We start from the raw sequence: 21,798 nt of genomic DNA, 5'->3' as shown, positions 1-21,798 counted from the left end.
CATTGAAAGTAAGATAAAAAAAATGTTTTATAAATATAATACATATAATCATTAATCCAGTGATTATTTTGAAAATAATGTTTATCTAATTTGCATATTAAACAGACAGCAGTATGACCAAAAAATAAATAGAGAATAACATGCTACTGTCTTTTGATATCAATTTTATCAGGCGAGGCTGATATGGGCTAGAAAGGGCGAAGACAGTAGACAATTGTTTGTGTATGCCTCTATTTATTGCAATGTAATTCACAATAATAAACTGTTAATTCAAATAACATAACTAATATTTCTTTGTCGCACTCGGCGATTAAAAGATACCAAACAGAAATGTTTAGTGCTCATACATAACGAATGCATTCTTGACCTTTATTATTTTTAAAACATCGATCCAAAAATCCGCTAAGAATCACATAAACTAAACTTTACTGCAATTTTTGTCTTGAATTGTCAAATTCAAAAGTTCACGATAATTTCAATCAAATAAAAGTCAAATCGGCAATCAAACACAAGCTACACAAACATGCATCTTATTTTTTAAACGAAACAATTTGTTCACTTATTAAATAATAATCCGGCGAAATAAAGTTAACATTTACAAGTTCTCAAAGAAAATCGTCTAGCCTGTTTGTTATGATTACATGTATAGTATGATGTGAACATCGATGATGTCATTTGCAATATAAGTTATGACGTCACTTCATTTAGTTGGTGCTAAAACTATTCGCTATCTAATTTATTCGTAATTGAAATCGAAATAATAAATAAATAAATTTCGCATATTGATTCAAGACTTGTAAGGGTATGAGATTACATTGTAGAATTCACATGCTGATGAAAATGAGAATATAAGCAATTGAAAAAAGTCCGTTAAAATGGGCCGGGCTAATTTTTGATATCAGGTTACTGACGTGATATCAAAAATAATTATCAGGCAAGTGTTATCGGGCAGTTACCATAGCAATTGCATGATAAATTTATTCTTTTCCTTATACAGTTGGAACTTCAAACTTTATATGTAAATACACCTTGATGAGTTCTTAGTAATCCACATTACCTATTTTGATCAAAGAACAAGGTCACTGTGATCTCTAAAGCATTCTATATTTCAATTATTAACTTTGCAGCACTTAAAAGTGGAAGATGATTTCTGGGGGTAGGTCACGTTAAGCTTAAATTATAAAGCAATTTTATATTTAGAAAACTTTCCATTTTCTTGCTTATGTAGTGCCGAAAGCTAGAGGAAGAACTTTTACGTTACCAGAAAGAGCGGGACGCAGATGGAGGCATGGACAAATCTATAAGGGTAAGAATTTGAGCCGCGTCACGACAAAACCAACATAATGGGTTTGCAACCAGCATGGATCCAGACCAGCCTGCGCATCCGCGCAGTCTGATCAGGATCCATGCTGTTCGCTTACCAACCCTTTTACAAGTAGAGAAACTGATAGCGAACAGCATGGATCCTGATCAGACTGCGCGGATGCGCAGGCTGGTCTGGATCCATGCTGGTCGCAAACGCACTATGTTGGTTTAGTCATGACGCAGCTCAAAAATTGTGAAGATTTCAGTAAAATGATATTGTCTCTTGTCAAAACTATTTTCTCACCTTTTTTATCTCATCCATCCTCCTTACCCCACTGTGATTGTGTTTCCCCCAAAATGAGAAATCAAAAATGGCTTTCTGTTAGACCTCAGTGGAATTCCTTTAAGGGTGTTAAACATGGGTTTTCATTTTGATTTAAAGAATGTGCATCTCTTGTTTAAATTACTGAAAGTCACTGGGTGGCTTAAAATTGTTGCAGGGGCTTTTATCTGACTATCCAGTTATAATGAAACCCCTGTTTTAATCTAGTATATTCAAATTGTTACTAAATCCCCTATTATATATAGATATGGTATAGATATTTCTGCATTTCTTACAATTTCAAGTATTTCCATATGATTAACATACTTTACAACCTATGGTACCTTATTATGATTCATCTATGGAATATGTTTAACAATACAAACTCTGTTAATATTCTGAACTTTTGCACAGCTTTATTTTTTCCATATTTTGATCTAGTTTTAATCAACCTTAAATCTACATAGTTTAAGATAGGGATCAAGCTATAGTGAAATTTTGATACATTTTTTCGTATTTCTTTGTCCATAAAATGCTCTGTCACGAAACGATATTTATCATCCAAGGTTTGAAATGCTCTTTTATTATCCAACAATATTTACTTGTGGCTTATCAGCTTTTCCTTTTGTTTTTAGAAAGATGAAACTTTGATATTTTCAAATCATCGGTATTACCAATACGTCAGGATAATGCATTAAAATATTTGAAATTCAAGATTATTGAAAGGGTGTTTAGCTACATATATATTTTTATATTTCAAATAGGATAAAAACTGGTGAAATAACGAGATTTTAATAGGGGAAAAAAATAAAATTTTAAACATCTGTTGAGTAAAGATTAGAAAAATGAAGACAGAAATTTAAAGGGTTATGAATTTGTTTTAAAAAGTCCCTTAAAGGTTTCAGTGTTATTTTCTTTTTTTGAAGAAAATCCCTTAAATTTATACCTTGCAAAAGATAAAATTTCAAATTTTTCTACAAAATCCCTTTTATTAGATAAATGATAAAAAGTGAACTACACCCTTACCTTAGTGCAGTAATAGGTTAACTCCTATTAGATTATATAGGGTGTTAAACCCATTACTGCACTAAGTAAATGACATGTACTGTATTTATTCTAAGAAAAAGCCTAAACTACTGATTGTTGCTTATGCAGGACACTTGGTTAAAATTATGGATGCAATGTTTAATTTCATTTACCAGTTAAATGTTTGCTTGAAATTATTATAATGATTATTCCTCACTATGTGGGAGCCATAACTCTGGCATATACATTTACTTTTATTATACCCCTTCTTGATCTTAGAAAATTACCTGTGAGCAGATTTTCCCCACATCTGCTGATGGTACTTGTATAATCCATTGAAACTTAACACCTGGCTGTTTGGGGCATAATTTTAGGCATTTGACCAAAGACCCAAAACCTTAGCAAAGATTATTTTACTGAATTACTTCCCTTTGTGAACTCTTTGTGAACATTTTCTCTTTATAAGGTACTTTTCTCTTTATACGTTTTTTCTTTATATCAGTGACAATTATTACAATTAATGTTTAAAAATTTAAATATAAAAATATACAAAAATTTATAAAATAAAAATTTATAATTTACCATGTTCAGCAATGGTTAGGGGAAGTATACTTCAACCATCAGTTTCAGGTCTCATTGCACTATATATATAAGACGCGTCACGACAAAACCAACATAGTGGGTTTGCGACCAGCATGAATCCAGACCAGCCTGCGCTTCCGCGCAGTCTGATCAGGATCCATGCTGTTCGCTATCAGTTTCTCTACTTGTTATAGGGTTGGTAAGCGAACAGCATGGATCCTGATCAGACTGCGCGGATGCGCAGGCTGGTCTGGATCCGTGCTGGTCGCAAACCGATTATGTTGGTTTTGTCATGGCACGGCTCATATATCTTTATGCATGTATATCAATTAAAATTATGCGCTTCTTAATTGTACCTGGCCAGAGACCTTAACCTATGTACGGGATAGTAAGAGAAATGAGTCAAAATGTTACATTCTGTTTGTCCCAGGCACTCTGGATGTATGTTGCGTAAAGGGCCTTCACTTTGAGTTTGGTACTCATCTCCACTATACCACAAGGTTTAAGGGCCGGGAAATCCATAAGACTAGTGCATGACTGCAGTGTAGGGAAGAGTATGTGATTTATAAAAACATTAATAGAATATTATTGCATTCCAAATTGAGCATGTTTTTGTTAAATCATTATGGATGAATAAAAAAACAATCCACCATTACAAAATTATTTTGGATTTGATCTTTGTCTAGACTGAAGAAATTAATATAAGATTTGCACCAAGTCCACCCCCAGAACCACTGTCACGGTGAGTAACGCACATCATGCACGAGTGTTTTGTGATATTTCGAAAATATTCACTGAAGACACTTCCTTGTGAAAAAGGCATTAGAATAAGACCAAGGATTCATGTAGGAGGAATGAGTCAAGTTTTGATTTTAATTTATTTTGTACGGTACCTGTTAGATTTTAAGAGCTTTCAGGAAATGAAATGTTCAGAATAAAGCATATTTATTTAAGCTCAATTGCGAAACAAGTTCTTGCAACTTATGTTAATCACTTTCGAGTCTGCTTCCTGGAACTAACCAGAGGAACTAACCAGTCGTGACCTGAGAAGGTCTCGAACCCATGAACCATTGGTCGAGAGGCAGACACCTAAACTACTAGGCCATTGCTCTCATTGGATTTCAGTCTGTTCTGACTGATTGTTTAAACGGTTCAATTTTGATTTGTACATATGCACATGGTGGCAAATGGTGACAATTCCTTAGTCTCGCGACATGGAAGGGAGCCTCACATTGTATAATTTTTTTAATATTGAGGTTACTTACTTTTTAAATGTATTAGAATCTGATGTGAGATGAGCACATAATGGCGTTTAAGGGCTATGGCTTTATAACTTAATTCTTTAGCAATGGTATTGGTCTAACCTTTAAAGGGACTCCACTGAGGGTTTTCGGACATGACATAACTGGAAATAATTTTTTTAGACTATTGTTTGTTTGAAGTAAGTCTACTGGTTGGGGACCAACAAAACCGGACAACCACCAAAACCGGACGGCTCAGAAAATGCTAAATTTAGTATTTTCTTTGTTCAGTGGTTGTCAGTTACTTTTTATCAACAATAAATGCATGTTTCTTCTAAAATTAAGTAAATAAATTTATTTCAACCTCCGTAAATGGTAATATTTTAATGTCTATTTCAAGAATGTTGACGTTGAAATTTGGGGGTCAAGAAAGCAATGCCTGACCTCATATACCAACTATAATCATTTGCAAAGTAAACAATAGAATATCCAAAACTTCAGCATTTGTTGCTGAAATATTGTATAACATGTTAAAAATCAAAAATTAAAACACCCAAGCTTTTATCTGAATTAAATCACATCATGTACATATATGTCCGGACACATGGTACTGTAGTGAAGACATTTTAGGTAATTTTTATACCCCCCTTTTCGAGCCTCAGATATAAGTGTCAATACAATCAGAAATAGACAAACTAGTTTGTTAGTTAGGAGAAGAACCTAGCTGAACTGTTTCAAATTCTTAGGTCTCTAGGTTAAAAATTATGAAATCTGTACGGAAAAATGTTCAAAAAGTGTCCGGTTGATGGTCCCCGACCAGTAGACCAATAACTTTTGCAAAAATTCAGATCATTTGCTCACTCCGTTTTTCAAGAATAAGAATTTTACTTTGAAAATGATCTGAAATTGAAAAGTGTTGCAATGCTTTACACACAAATCATGCTGATGAAGCTTTTTACACAAATCGGGCTGAAATGAGCACAAAAATACAATTTACAATTTATTTCTGAGTATATTTCTTAATTATATTATGCATATCTATTTGTTTAAAGTGCCCAAGCAGATCTGTATAATATATTCAAATTTTATGTTAGGCTTTTTGACCTCATTTGAGTTCCTTTAAAAAAACTGCTCAATATGTGTAATAGATTTGATCAGTTTTGAATTTTGATAAGTCAATTCAAACTTTTAGTGATTTCAAATTAAAAAATAAAAGATAAAGTAATACCAATAGTATAGAGCCTGGTCAAACTGCACAGACGCCCAGGCTGGCCTGGCTATATTCAGTGTTACCAAAGGCTTATCTTGTCCAGTTCCAACAAGTTACGTCAGTTAAACCAATTATAGTAACAGATGTGGTGGCAACAAGATTTATATATGCCATTAAATATTTTAGTGCAATTCAATAAGATATGAACTAATGTCGCCAATGATTTTTTCTGCAGATTTATTTATTAGAGGTGTTGGAGTGTATGCACTTTGCCAGATAATTGGGCGGAATTTGGTTAAAATTGTAGAAATTAGCGGCAGCTGATATGATGATAATTTATGATGGTTGAAGTATAGCATTTAGTAGTGTGTTATGCATTTATGCGTCACTTTTAGATATCTTATTGAATGTGTGCGTAGATCTTAAGTTAACACTAGTTCAACATATTTATAGGATTGTTCATGATTTGGCGAGGGAGTTTTCAATATGTTCATGTATTTCTTGTTGTAGTGTCATACATTCAGATCATGATGGTGTGGGGGTTTTTTCTTCATGAAAGTTTAAGAATTATTTTAAAACGTACAAATGAGCCGCGTCATGACAAAACCAACATAATGCTTTTGCGACCAGCATTGATCCAGACTAGCCTGCGCATCCGCGCAGTCTGATCAGGATCCATGCTGTTCGCTTACAGACCCTATAACAAGTAAAGAAACTGATAGCGAACAGCATGGATCCTGATCAGACTGCGCGGATGCGCAGGCTGGTCTGGATCCATGCTGGTCGCAAAGTCATTATGTTGGTTTTGTCGTGACGCGGCTCAAATATAGTTAATGAAGGATACTCATAGACACTTAATATCCGCTTATATAACCAATCACTTGTAAAACAATACAAAAAAGTGCTAACTTAATCAGAAATGGGGTAAAAATACAGTGGCGAAATAGTTGATTTATTCATCTGAAATTTTATGTTAGCATAGCAATTACAATGTAGTAGAGTTATAGTGAATTAGTTTTTTGTATCAAAGTCAAAATATTATGTTGCTTGACTTTTATAACAAATAATTTCACACTCAGCGCTCCTTTCTTCAGGGGATAAACATCTTACCTAACAATGCTCTAAAACCATTATTTAAATGTTATAATACTCATACATGTGTATTTGCCCCTTATTATTATAAAGGAGAAAATTATATTTTTTTGTTACTGAGGCAGAATTATCTTCAGATTGTATTGTTGGATTTAGGGGATGTCCATGGCCAAGCGGTTACGGTCATTGACTTCAAACCAGTGACTTGCCCCTCACTGGTGTGAGTTCAAGTCCCTATATGGACTTTGGATTCTTTCATGTGAGGAGGATATCCAGCTAGCCTATGGAATGTTTGTGGTTCTACTCAGGTGCCTGTTTGTGCCTGAAACTGCACTGAAGGGTACCTGAGGTCTTCCTTCATCAGTAAAACTAGAAAGTCACCATATGACATATACTGTGTTGGTGCAACATAAAACCAAACCAAAAAAATTATTGTTGGATTTATATTGGTAAAGCTTTTAATCTTTCGCGGAATTGCATACTAGCTAAAAGCCTTGGAATATGCTACATGTATATGTTTTGCCAAAGGATATTTTTGTTCTTTTAGTATATTTATGCAAAGGAAGAAAATGCATTTATAAAATTGGTGCTGAAATTTGCTCTTTGTTTTTCATGCACATTCAGATCCTTTTTTCATGCACAGACTGATTTTGTGGAAATAAGTTAAAAGTTCATGCAGAAACTTGTGAATGGATTGTAATAGAGACCATTGTATGAACAGTTTAATCTAGAACCATTGTATTGAAGTCTTGAAGAGTGATGATATACCGTTAAAGTGCTTCGATGTTTGTTTAAAATGCTGGGAAAAAAGATTTATGAAAATAAAATCAGAGGGTTTCCAAATAGATTTATATAAGTTATTACACGTATATAAAAATTCAAATTTTAATGAGACGACAAAAGTGTCTTGTATAAATGTATTTGTTTTAGAGATTAAAAACCTTGTGAAAATCCTGTCCGACATCGTGAAGCATGTTCTGCCTAGAGCTTTCAAGGGTCTATAAGTCTTACATCAATGTTTAAATATTTGTTTTTTCCGAAAGTGAAGTTTTGCCGAGCTTTTCGACAAAAGACGATGTTTAGCCACTTTTCGTTTCTATCCATAAGCAAACAAACACGCATTAACGGAATAGGGTTCTGCATTAATTAAGGTACGATTTTTGAAAGGTTTGTTGTAATTGGGAACAATTATTGCCGTCAATAGAGATTGTTTGTCTCTGTTTTGAAGGCTATTTGAAGATTTATCCGTGCAAAATCGAGGAGTGTTGATTTTTATTAGGCCATCATTCTAGCTGTGTAAATTTACATAGGGTTCGAGTTGTGAATACATCTTAAAATCAAACATCGTATGTCAACACCAAATTATGACAGTTTAAATATGTCTATGTGAATTTTTCGGCTAAAATTACAGATTAATTAGGTATTCACGAAAGGCTTAAACAGGGTGGTCATTTTTCAGACAACGCAGAAAAAATATTTGTGTTTTTAACAGATTTTTTAAAGCTTCGTAACATTTGCCATTGATTTGGTTATGAGGGTTTTTTTTAAGAATGAAAATAGAAGTCGTAACATCGTGAAATATCAACAAATATGTAAACATTAGGGTTATCTTGGTCCTATATGCATAGGATCTTGGGTAAATTTATTCAGTTCTCTAATTCAACTTCTGATGATCACTCCAACAGCTCATTGTTGTTATAATTTAGAGATAGTACTATTTGTATTTATGTCAATTTATCAAATATTTAAAACAGGCACACATTCTCTTGTTTACTTTTGTAGTAAAATTGTCCTCATAGTAGTTTTTTTTTTACACACATGTTGACTTTGTACTTAATGTATCAACACTGGAAATAAAGGAGAAGAATGAAAGATTTGATTGGCTTTCACTATTTACATATAATTATATTAAAGAATATAAATAATGGTTTGGATAAAAATTGCGGGAAAGGCCGGTTGTGGCTATTTGATTTTGGAGTTTTGAAGAAAAAAAGTACCATAGGAGGGATTGAAAAAATGTTTTGTAATTATGGGGAAAAAATTCTGTGACTTAAAATCTAAAACATTAGACAAAGCTTACCATATGAAATAAAGGATGCTGTGACCGAAACCAGACATAATAAATGTTTGATATGAAATAAAGGATGCTGTAACGTAAACCAAACATGATTAAAAGTTAAAAGACACGATATAAAGGATGCTACATAACATAAATCAGACATAATAAAAAGTTTGACATGAACTAAATGATACTGTGGCTTAAATCAGACATAACAGAATGTTTGACATGAAATAAAGGATGCTGTGACCTAAACTGGACATAATAAAAAAAAGTTTGGCTTGAAATGAAGGATGAATTGTGTCACCTAAACCAAGCCCAAAATAAAAAGACAATTAAATAAAGAAGTTGTATTTCATCTGTTAATATAGAAAACTCAAGATCTTAACTTCAAACTGTCATTTTAGAGTAGTTTATTTCCCTTGGCTATTCATGAAAACACATTCATTATGGTTTAAGAATACATTGTATATTAACTCTGCATACTGAGTTTAAGGTTTTTTGAACAAATAACCTTTTGTACATTAATAAATGAGATTTACCCACAGCTTTGATGTGTGACAATAAAGGAATGAATGTTATGTTATTGTTTTTGTCTTATTTAAGTCATGATTGACAAAAATTCATCAGATTCTTCTATATACCATCTGTTTCTCTGGAAAATTGGATGAAAACCTAATCTGAATGTCTCTAAAACACTCAATGCTCATTGGTCAGTTAAGGATGGCCATTTACGTTACCTGGGAGACGAGAGGGACGGACATGTACACCTGTATTTGTTTTAGACTTTATGAAATGTCACATAGATTACGACCTGATAGTACAGATTGAAGTTCAGTTACTTTAACGGACTTTGCTAGGGTTGATAAAGATTTTTGTACCAGGTATGTCAAGGCTTTATGAAAATATTCAATGTTTCTTGTGATTTTACAGTATTTAATAATATCTATATTCCTTAAATGCCTGCACTTGTCTGCTTAATTTCTTAAACAGACTTGTCTGACTTTAATTTTGGTAAGTGACCTTTACCGATTTGAGGGGTGTTAAGTTGAAAAATAGGTTTGTCTGACCTAATTAAGAACTTAACTTACTGAAACGGTTAAAGCGGTACACTTTACCTGCCCTTTTAATGTAAGTTGGAGTAAGAATCTAATAGTTAAAGGAAATTTTTTTATACATGTTATGCTGCAGGCTTAGTCTTAACCACTTCAGTTCAGGCAGGTTAAAGTCCTTTTTTAATACTTTAACATTCAAGGTTCCCCTTTCCTTTAATTAACTTTTTAAAATTCAGTTCAGACAGGGTTAAGTCCCTTTAATACTCGCATACTAAAATTTATTATAAGGAACTAGCCTGCCTTTAAATTGAAAGTGTCCATAATGATTATTAATTAAAATAAGGTATTTGCCAAGGGAAATTAAATAATTACTTTGCCAACAATAAGATACAGATGTATACAAATATATAATACAAATATACAATATACAGAAAATATACAAACCATTTGCATTGATTAGTGACCTTACTATAAATCCTGAGATTACGCTCTTACAATTTTCAAAACTTGTTTTATTTACATCATTTAATGTAAATAGAAACATTTTGATGCGTTTATATTTCAGCCATGTAATCAATTTGTGATGGTTTAGTCTACTGGGCAAAAACTCGCAAGTAAATTAAATATAATGATTTTAGCTTTCATCAATATTTAAACGAAAATGAATAAGGTTTGAACAGGTTTTATGTGCAATATTACAAAATAGTGTTATGTTTATATAATATAGTTTATATATTCTACATTTTATGTCCAATAATTCGATTGGTTTTCATAAAAGAAACAAAAAACAAATAACAGCTGGGACTGGAAACACAAGAATTTTTAATTGTGGCCTTATGAAGTTTATATCATGGAGGGCCCTCATAAATTTGTTAGATAATATTCAATATTTGGTCCATTATCTGGCCACTTGAAATCTTACATCACTCGGTCAACTTGAAACCTGATTGATTGTACTCCAGGAGTCAGATTTACTAGCGACTGGGGACAACGAAATTGAAAAATAAAGTCGTTTCATGGTGGGATTTACAATGCATTAAATCACACAGATTACCTTGGCAATTTCTCTACATTCTCACTGTTACACCCTGTTTTTTTTTCTTGTTTTTTGGGGTTTTTTGTCATCGAATTAAAATCATAAATTCAATTTGTACTTTGTTAAAGACAAGACGAAGTAATTTAAGACGGTTCGTATATTCTAGTTATAGTTCAGGCAAGAATATAAATACATCTAGTGTGAATAAAATATTTGGACAAAAGCCCAAAGTATAAATTATGTACATTCAGTATTTCAATTTTAACACAGGCATTTTCTGATACAGACAGGCATCATAAGATATTCTTTATCATTTGGGCTACCTTTCAATGATTCCTTTAATTCATGAAGATAATATTCGTGCAGATTATGGCATTACTTCATCAGAACCCATGAGTACTGATTCACCCCACTGAACGTATATGTTATGCCAGTATGCATGGGTTATCGAGGATAACGGATGACATAGAGAATGAGTAACAACTGTTTTGCAACCTGCCCTTGATTATTATTAGAATGAGAAAATCCTGTGTAAATTTAAACTCTTGTCTACAATTTATTATTGTTGTTTTTTACTTACTATTAAAGGTGGTCTTTATACATTGGTGTCTGTTTTTTAGAATTAATCAACTTTTAATTTAATTTTTGTGTCTATAATATGACTATTGTGAATAAAAAAGCAATTTTGTCAAATGATATTTGTGGAGAAGTTGGCAGTTACTTGCAGACAGAAAAAAACAACAAAAAGATTTTTAGTCTTTCCTAGTCTTTTTATTTTAAGACTAATATGTACTGATGTCATATGAAAAAAGGTTGTTATGACAACTATAGCCTGTACTATGAACCCACTACGGGCAAACGATTGAGGAGCAAGCACATGATTCACAGAGGTCACTAACCTCTCCCCCTTATATATCTCCATATATAATAATCAAATCATATATACATGTACATCACCAAAACTTTGTTTCTAAAAATAACTTAATGTCTTGCTGAGGACAAGCAGAGATAGAACTTTGTCATCTTTCAAGTTCGGATCACTCGCAGTTGATTATTTGACAGCTGTCAAATTTGTAACATATCATGACAATTTTCCCCCAATCTCTTCTTATCAGCTATGTATCTTGTTAGTTTGTTTGTTAGCCAAATTAAATAGTGATATATTTGTGTATTCAGCACTAAGGAAATATTTACAAACTTTTCAAACTATAAGACTCTTGTCAACATAGATGGTTTTTACTTCCCCCTTTTGGCGAGTTTTTTGAGGGAAAGTTTGTACCCTTATGAGGTTTCGGGCTTAGTTTGACACGCAGTTTTTATATTTTCAAAACAATTTTTCTTTACTTTTTTTTTCTTGTTTCAAGGTACATGAATAATTGCTCAGGTAGTAGTAATAAGTGCTCATTTTGAAGCCAGTAAAAACACTTGAAAAGCAATTAGATTTGCCCACACTACAAGAAAAAATCTTGTCTCCAGAATGAAATTCTGTCATTGCTTATCTGTGTAAAAATATATTTTTATACATGTGACGTAAGCACAAAAGTTACACTTGTCTATTTTGCACAACTCCAGTCCATTGTTCAAATTCTTAATTCTAATTCTACTTAATTTCAGCCTTTTGGTCCTTTAGTCCTCTATCCTCACTCAATCCAAAACTGGACATGTCCATTGCCCAAATTTGGGTTGATATGGTTAATTTTTGCATATTTATTTCCACCATATTCTTTGATGTAGATGAGAAATCTTGTAACCTGTTACTTAAGCATAAACAGGGTTAAAATGAACCCTACATCATAACTAAAATGAAGTAGTGATACAAGTACCCAGTCAGTAGGTTTTATTACTTTGGAGGTAATTCTTCACAGCAATATAAGGCTCAAATCCCAAGCACAAGGAAAATGACTGCGAGGGGCGAGGGTCACAGGTTTGGTTATTTTTTAGACTGGCGATTTGTTCTTTAAGTTTATAAAGTGTATACATATATGTATAGGGGTCATCTGAGCTGAAACAACTACCTTTATTAGCTTAAAAGATACACATTTAAAGGATTTTTAGTTAGGTTGACACCCAAGACCAATGTAAGGCCAATAGTGGACCAATATTTACAATTCTAAACATCCTGCAATAGCTTGGTCAAGCCAATATTGGAGCAATGTTTACTATTCTAAACATCCTACAATAGCTTAGTAAGGCCAAAATTGGACCAATGTTTACTATTCTAAAATATCTTTCGATAGCTTGGTAATGCCAATATTGGACCTGAATGTTTATTATTCTAAAATATCCTTCGATAGCCTGGTAAGGCCAATATTGGACCAATGTTTACTATTCTAAAATATCCCTCGATAGCTTGGTAAGGCCAATATTGGACCAATGTTTACTATTCTAAACATCCTACAATAATTTGTTAAGGCCAATATTGGACCAATGTTTACTATTCTAAACATCCTACAATAGCTTGGTTATAATAGTCTAAATACAAAGTAAGATCTGTTAGTGAAAAGAAAATAATTAAAGAAATGAAAATCCTTTGATTAAAGAATGAGTTTAAATGAGATTTACTTGATATGAAATGATAGAAGATTGTGACAAGTTTACTGATTTAGTGTCAGTAAAATGAAAGTTGTACAATCCCCCTAGATTTCATCTATAGTGAAAGAAATATTGTATTTATCATATAGGGGCGAAGGCTTATTTCAAGACATATATTTTGAAAGATTTGATTTTGCCAGATTTTTGTGGATTTTTATTAATTTTAAGCATATACCAGTATAATAAATGACTTTTTAAAAGGAGCATAATTTGAATATGTCAAGTAGAAAACATCATTGTACCATCAATTTTCCCTTTTAGCTGAGGGTTTGCCTTTACAGGTTTGAGGCATCAGAATTGCAGCCACCGTTTGACCCTGCTTGATAATAAGAGGCAACTAAATTGGGTTGGGATTATTTGACTTAGTGCATCTCTTAGCTTCAGCAGGTGAGGTGGTTTTGACACCTTGTGTTGCTTAAAGTTTGTAACACCTCAGGTTAGCCAAAATCATCTTTCCAGTTTTGGTGTCATAATTATGACCTACACTGTGTTGGTGCGCCATAAAACCAAACAATACTAAACAAACAAAAACCATTTAATCTATGTCATACTGTTTCATTTTCAGGACATTTTCAATGCTGTACATATGGTATAATGTTACTTATCAAACCACTCTGTCCAATTTACATATTTTATAGTCCAGAAATGTGCAACTTTTTCATTTCATGAAGGTATTCATTATAATTACTTTAATAAGGTTCTCTGATTTCTGCTTGCTCGTCAAATAATAAAAAAAGAGCAGGATCATAGGTCTTCCTCCAACATTTTTGTAAAGGTTTAAACAGTCGCAAACAGAGTCAATGCAAGCTAGAAAACACAAACTATAAAGAAGACATTCATTTTACCTCTCTTTTGTTCTTCACAATACTAATTATTTTGTATCTTAATGATCATGTCGGTTTTTTGTTTGTAATTTTAGGCCAAACTCGCCACAGTTCAACAAGAAAGGGACATGGCAGTTGCCAAATCCAAACAACTTGACGACGAAATTCAGACGTTACGTATTTGCTACAGGTAAGTTATAGTTACCAATCATAAGTTAATATTTTGTTCTGGCTGTACTTCATTTTGTATTGTAAAAATATGATAAACAAGATCATCAAGGAAAGGCGTCGTTCAATGAACGCAGCATGCAATTACAAAAGTAAGCAAGTTATATATTTAAGGTCCACTATAATATATAAGCCCCCAAAATGCTATCATTTTTATTTCTCAGAAACTTTCTTATATTTTGTATCTTAAAAAAGTTTTCAACAAGTTATATATTGGTAATATTGATAAATTGTTTTTGTTCTTTGGCAATTTGTATATTAATACAATGTAATGATTTAGTATTTTGTATGGAAGTCAAAAATACCACTTTGTTACATAATGCTACCTTTATGACACACTGCTTGTCAGCATTACTTTTTTCAGTTGTTTAACATCTAAGATGCTTTAAATACCTAAATATTTTAAACATTATGAACACACTTGTTTCACCTTTCTGAATAAGTTAGAAATTATTGATTTGACTGAGGCATAATGTGCATTTAAAAACAACTATAATAGATTTTTCATATTTATGAGGATTTTTTTTTTGTACTTGAATTTTAGTCATTTGACGGACATGAAATATTAATGTATAGTTTGTTACATGTACATTATTTGATAAAGTAGAAAATCATCATAAGAATTTTTAGTTCTATCTTGAAAAGATCATGTGCATTTATTTCTTTATAATGTCTTTATAACAACAAAAGAACAATCTAAAAAAATTTCATTTAATATATTGTAAAAACCTTTATCTTGTAAAAACAATATTAGATAGCCCAGTGGCAGCAAAATAAATTGTCTGTATTGCCCAGGTTGTCCTATAGCCTGTACATACAAGTGGACATTTTCAAGAATTAAAGACATGTATATAAATATAATACTGACAAGTTAAGAAAAATTTCAGATAAAAATGGACAAGTAAGTCAAAACCAGATTTTGCCGGCCCTGAAGGTTGAATAATTTTCCATTTCAGCTTGCACAAGTCCCTCACCGTTGAAAACACCCACAACAAGTCGCCCAATAACACCGTCGTCTCCGACCAGGACGAGCTGAGAGCTATGAAACAAGAGCTGCAGGCAGTACAGAAAGAAAATGGCCGCCTCGCCTCAGAACTTCGACGTACAACAATTGACAAGAGACAGTTAGAGCAAGCTCTGGAGTCTGTGTCACTTGACAAAGAAAGGTATTCTATACTTACATATATTTTTCCCCATGTCTCCATGACCAAGTCATTTCACCCTTAAATTAATAAATTTCTATAATGAATCTGTCCTGCTTTGAATTTGAAACAGTCCATTCAAAGTTAAAAGGATTTCAATATCAAAATACAAAAATTGAGCTGCAGACTGACCTAGCTCTATACTGGTGGCAAAGGCTGCTCTCTTTTTATGCTCCCCGAAAAAATTTCGGGGGAGCATATAGTCGCCGCCTTGTCCGTCCGTCCGTCCGTCCGTCCCCTTTTTTGTCCGGGACATAACTTTGAAACAACAAGAGGTATCAACATGAAACTTTGTAGGTAGATAGATCTCATTGAGTAGGTGTGCAGTGCACAAGAACCGTAACTCTGCCTTGCCTTATTTTTGAATTATCCCCCTTTGTTTATTTTACACTTTGAAATTTGTCCGGGACATAACTCTAAAAGTATAAGAGGTATCAACATGAAACTTTGTAGATAGATAGATCTCATTGAGTAGGTGTGCAGTGCACAAGAACCGTAACTCTGCCTTGCCTAATTTTGGAATTACCCCCCTTTGTTTATTTTACACTTTGAACTTTGTCCGGGACATAACTCTAAAAGTATAAGAGGTATCAACATGAAACTTTGTAGGTAGATAGATCTCATTGAGTAGGTGTGCAGTGCACAAGAACCGTAACTCTGCCTTGCCTTATTTTTGAATTATCCCCCTTTGTTTATTTTACACTTTGAAATTTGTCCATGACATAACTCTAAAAGTATAAGAGGTATCAACATGAAACTTTGTAGTTAGATAGATCTCATTGAGTAGGTGTGCAGTGCACAAGAACCGTAACTCTGCCTTGCCTTATTTTTGAATTATCCCCCTTTGTTTATTTTACACTTTGAACTTTGTCCGGGACATAACTCTAAAAGTTTAAGAGGTATCAACATGAAACTTTGTAGATAGATAGATCTCATTGAGTAGGTGTGCAGTGGACAAGAACCGTAACTCTACCTTGCCTACTTTTGGAGTTATTGCCCTTTATTCATTTTGACACTTTGACTTTGTCTGGGACATAACTCTAAAATTATAAGAGATATCAACATGAAACTTTGTAGATAGATAGGTCTCATTGGGTTGAAGTGCAGTGCTTAAGAATCATTACTCTGCCTTGCCTTATTTTGAAGTAATTGCCCTTTGTTTATTTTTACTTTTTGACTTTTGTCCTGGACAATACTTAAAAACTATTAGAGATATCAACATGAAACTTTGTAGGTAGCTAGATATAATTGGATAGAATTGCAATGCTTAAAGAACCTAAACAAAGCCTGGTCTAATTATGGAGTTATTGCCCTTTGTTCATTTTTACACTTTACCCGGGACATAACTCTGATATCATCAGGAAACTTTATAGATAGATAGATCTCATTGAATAGAAGTGCAGTGCAAAAAAACATAACTCCGCTTTGCCTAATTTTGGAGTTTTTGCCCTTTGTTCATTTTTTTTATACTTTCCTGTGTCCAGCACCTTCTCGGGGAGCATCACCCGGTTCAACCGGTTCTTGTGGTTCTAGTTAAAAGACATAAATGACTAAAGGTTCTGTTCACATTTCCAAGTTTAAATCTGTTTTGGGTTTTGAATTCTCTCATTGGATTGAAATATTCAGTTATGTCTCAGAAATATGGTTTCTGAAAAATTCCACAAAGTGGTACTTAATGTTGGTCTTCAACCACCAGTTAAACTAGAATGTTACAAAACATTACTGCAATGTGACTTGTAACCTTGACCATTGACCTTGAAAAATTGAAATATTTGGTTTTAAAAAGATTGTGTTATGTCACTTGCAAGTAAGATGAGTAGGATATAAGTTTGTTTACTTTTGTTGCATTAATTGAGCATTTTATTTATATTATTTTAAACAATAATGCATCTTTACAATCTCACTATTTCCAGACTCCGGAGACTTACTGATGTTCTCAAAAGAAAGCTGAACAAACTGGCTGATGAACAGTTAGATGATGCTCAACATTGAAAACCTGACGTCTGCTGCTGCCGCTGCTCTTGTTGTTGTTGTTGTTGTAGTTATGATGGGCCCTACACTACCAATTTTTTTTCCTCTCTATGTTTTAAACATACTTGTCATTATTTTGCTAAATGTTTTCCCTCTTCATTCTTTTTATACTTAAAGTCTTATTCTTCTAAATATTTTCCTCCTTCTACCAAAATATACAAAAGTTCAGAGTTTCTTTTATGAAATATTGCCCTGACAGTACATTTTGGTATTACACAACTAAATGTTTTCCTTCAGCATTACACACATGGGGTGTTACATGGCTAAATATCTCGGTACAGGTGTGTGATAAATGAATGTATAAAAATACTGCAGCCTAATAGATGCGCTGCAGTAAAACATTTGTATATTTATCTTTGGCCTAATTTGCATTTATATTCATGATCATCAGTGGTTGCGTAAATGAAAAGTTCAGGTAGATAAAAATCCCCAATTAATGAATGAATAGGAGAACAAATTCTATCACTATATTTGAATTGATGATTTTGAACTTTAGGAGAATAGAAAAATTAAAATATGATTCGGATTAGTTAAGTTCTTAATCAAATGACGAACATAATTAATTTCATAGTGTAATTTAATAGTGTAATTGCATAGTGTAATTTCAAATCATTATTTCAATCACTGTTCATTATATGCATTAAAACATTTACATAAAAATGTGGGCATTTTAATTTTTTGTAAATTGTTTTTTACTTTTATAACTAGAGGCCTTAATGATTGTAATGAAAAAATTAGTAAGGAATGCTTCCAGTACTTGCCATGTTTAGGTGCATTAGTATAAAATGGTACTTTATCCACTACATTTAGCCATTTACATTCTCCATTACATTCAACCAATTATGTTTATCAGTTACATTAAAACAATTATGTTTATCCATCACCTATAGCCATTTTATGTTTATCAATTATATGAAAGCAATTGTGTTTATCCATTACAGTTATGTTTATCAATTACATTGAAGCAATTATGATTGTCCATCACCTTTAGCCAATTTATGTTTATCAATTACATTTAAGCAATTAAGTATATCCATTACAGTTATGTTTATCAATTATCCATTACAGTTATGTTTATCAATAACATTTAACCAAATATATTTATAAATTCATTAAGATAATCATGTTTTCTCATTCGTGAAGTCAGCATTTTGTAGACATTATACATATCTCGTGCAATATATGCAATACTAACCAATTATATAACAGTAGCCATATTATATATTTCTCTCTGTTTTTATGTAATACATTAATTTTCTTGTATCTTATTACTATTGCTATAGAAGAAGAAAAAAAACTTGATTTATTTTGTAATAAATTGCAATTACATATATTTTTTGCTTACTAGAAGGGAAAAAGTTGATTTATGGGAATTAAGCTTTTGTAAATGCTGTTTATCAGTTTAGGTAAAGGGATTACTTTGCAATTGTAATTTGATCATGACAATTACTTTACATTATTACTCTTGTAAGTGATATGGTACATTTACATATCTCATGTGGATATATATGTATTGACTACTTTTATGTACCATTTATGAGTCAAAATGAATAATTTTCATATTCAATTACCATTATTTTTCTTCTGGGATAGATGAACTTATGAACTGGTAGTCATATATTCCTTGGTGAAATGATTTTTGTAATCGATTACTTTTACTTCCAATGTATAGCAATTAAAAAAATGCACATTTGTTACAATTACATTTATATGTAATGTACAAGAATGTACAAAATTTATATACAATGTAAATAATTGTGTTATTACTTTTACACATTTGAACAACCTGACTGTTTGCAATTTTTCTTTTTCTCTTTTAGATGTTAAGTGCATGTAATGTATTTATTCTATTTATAGATTATATTTGACTGTGATAGTGTAAACATTTGGTTGTAATTGTGTAATATTTTTAAGTTGAATTATGGCAAAAGCTTGTTACTTACGTAAACTTTTCTCAAGTTAACTTCCATATACTTGCCGCTTGTGTCTGAAGGGTTGCCTTTACGGGTTTAAGCATAAGAATTTCAGCCACTGTCTAAGCCTTAGTGATCGTAAGGGGCAACTATATTGGTTCGAATTACTGGAATCTATGCATCTCTAAGAAAATGTGTGCACCATATTTTTCATAATATTAATTATGATATTAATCTTAAGTTTATATGCAGCTGATAAGTTACTTTATCTCTGTAATTACATTTGTTTATTCACAAATTTCTATAAAATTTGTTGGGGATTTTCTTTACTGTTTTTTTTTCTTTGCTAACTGATCTATATCTTGTATGTAATAGGGAAAATGTTGTGCATATAGGGAAATGTTGTGCATATATATTAATGAATATGTACTACAGGTATATAATTATTCAAATTATTACATTGTGTTCCATTAAACAAACTCTTTGTCGGGAAAAAATGTGAAACTGTATTGTCTTCAACTGTCTATATATTTTAAGCACTACACTGTCTAGTTGGTCTGTGTTCTTTTTTTTTTTTTTTTTTTTTTTTTTTGTCTTGTGTTCTGTGCATTTTCTCTTGTAAACTGTTATGACCCTAATCTCAATTATTGTGCTTTTTGTGATGATCTTTTTATGCTAAGTAATGTTATTTCATAATGTTGCAAGATTTTTTTTTATTGATTTTCTTTTACTTGATTTTATTATTATTAAAAAGCATTGAAAGTGATATAAGTTGTACATGTTTGAAGATATTTTTGAAAAAAATAATTATTGACTTGACCTCTGTATAGTGTTACAATCTAAACATAGATCTGTTTGGTTTCTAACTGATAATATGAAAAACCTTGAAACCACAACTAACATTTTTTTATACAGTGTATATTATTTTGACAAAAATTGTAATTTTCTTTTTCTTTTTTCTTTTTAAATTCAAAATGACAAATTTAGTTATTTTATTGAATGTACATTATAAATATTTATACTTTAAACCATGACCTTAAGGTGATATTTAAATTGTATTCTCATTTAATATATTATATTATATTTAATATAATATATTCTGTACTTTTGGTGTCGGACATATTTATTACAAATTCTTACGCTATATGTGCTACTCATTCTTAATGTCTCCATTTGTGTGTGATATTTTTTATTTATTTCAAAATTCTTTGAAATTTTCTTCGTTTTTTTCTTTTTTTCATCAGTTCATACAGACCGTCCTTCAAAGTATTGGCCTGAAATCCAGTCAAATAGACCATCCTTTACATTATATTGCCCTATAATCCAGTCAAATAGATTGTCCTGTACACTATATTGGCCTTAAATCCAGTCAAGTAGACCATCCTTTACAATATAATAGCCTTATAATTAAGTAAAATAGACGGTTCTTTACATTGTTTTGGCCTGAAATCCAGTCAAATAGACTGTCCTTTACATTTATATTGGCCTTATAATCTCGTCAGATAGGCCGTCCTTGCACTATAATAGCCTTATAATCAAGTAAAATAGGCCTTCCTTTACATTATGTTGGCCTAAAATTCAGTCAAGTAGACCGTCCTTTACACTATAATAGCCTTATAATTAAGTAAAATAGACGGTTCTTTACATTGTTTTGGCCTGAAATCCAGTCAAATAGACTGTCCTTTACATTATATTGGCCTTATAATCCCGTCAGATAGGCCGTCCTTTGCACTATAATAGCCTTATAATCAAGTAAAATAGGCCTTCCTTTACATTATGTTGGCCTAAAATTCAGTCAAGTAGACCGTCCTTTACACTATAATAGCCTTATTAGTCCCCTACCGGTTTACCGGAGGGGACTTTAGGTTTACCCTCCGTCCGTCTGTCCGTCCGTCAGTCCGTCCGTCCACAAAACTGGATCCCGCGATAACGCAAAAAGTACTGAAAATATTTTAATGAAACTTGATATATGGATAGATGGCAGTATGGAGATTATGCACGTCTTTTTCTTTTCTTCCTATGTTGAAAATTCTGGTTGCTATGGCAACAAATAGACTGAAAATATGACAAATTTTACACA

General features: G+C 32.1%; 1 protein-coding gene across 1 annotated transcript in view; it reads left to right on the top strand.

The window, feature by feature from the left end:
* The window catches only part of LOC132745794 (centrobin-like), a 46,206-nt gene extending 25,017 nt beyond the window's left edge, over positions 1–21,189 (top strand). The window contains exons 9-12 of the mRNA XM_060734773.1: positions 1,229–1,306; positions 14,440–14,534; positions 15,529–15,738; positions 17,688–21,189. Coding sequence (XP_060590756.1) covers positions 1,229–1,306; positions 14,440–14,534; positions 15,529–15,738; positions 17,688–17,766 — 462 coding nt within the window. The 3' untranslated portion in view covers positions 17,767–21,189. The remainder of the gene's footprint in view (positions 1–1,228; positions 1,307–14,439; positions 14,535–15,528; positions 15,739–17,687) is intronic.
* The last annotated feature ends 609 nt before the right edge of the window (positions 21,190–21,798 follow it).

This window comes from Ruditapes philippinarum, unplaced genomic scaffold (assembly GCF_026571515.1).
Source record: "Ruditapes philippinarum isolate M1 unplaced genomic scaffold, ASM2657151v2 ctg1138_1_1_1_1, whole genome shotgun sequence".
Lineage (NCBI taxonomy): Eukaryota > Metazoa > Mollusca > Bivalvia > Venerida > Veneridae > Ruditapes > Ruditapes philippinarum.
The sequence above is the reverse complement of the archived record's forward strand: the minus strand, read 5'-3'. Positions and strand labels throughout refer to the sequence as shown.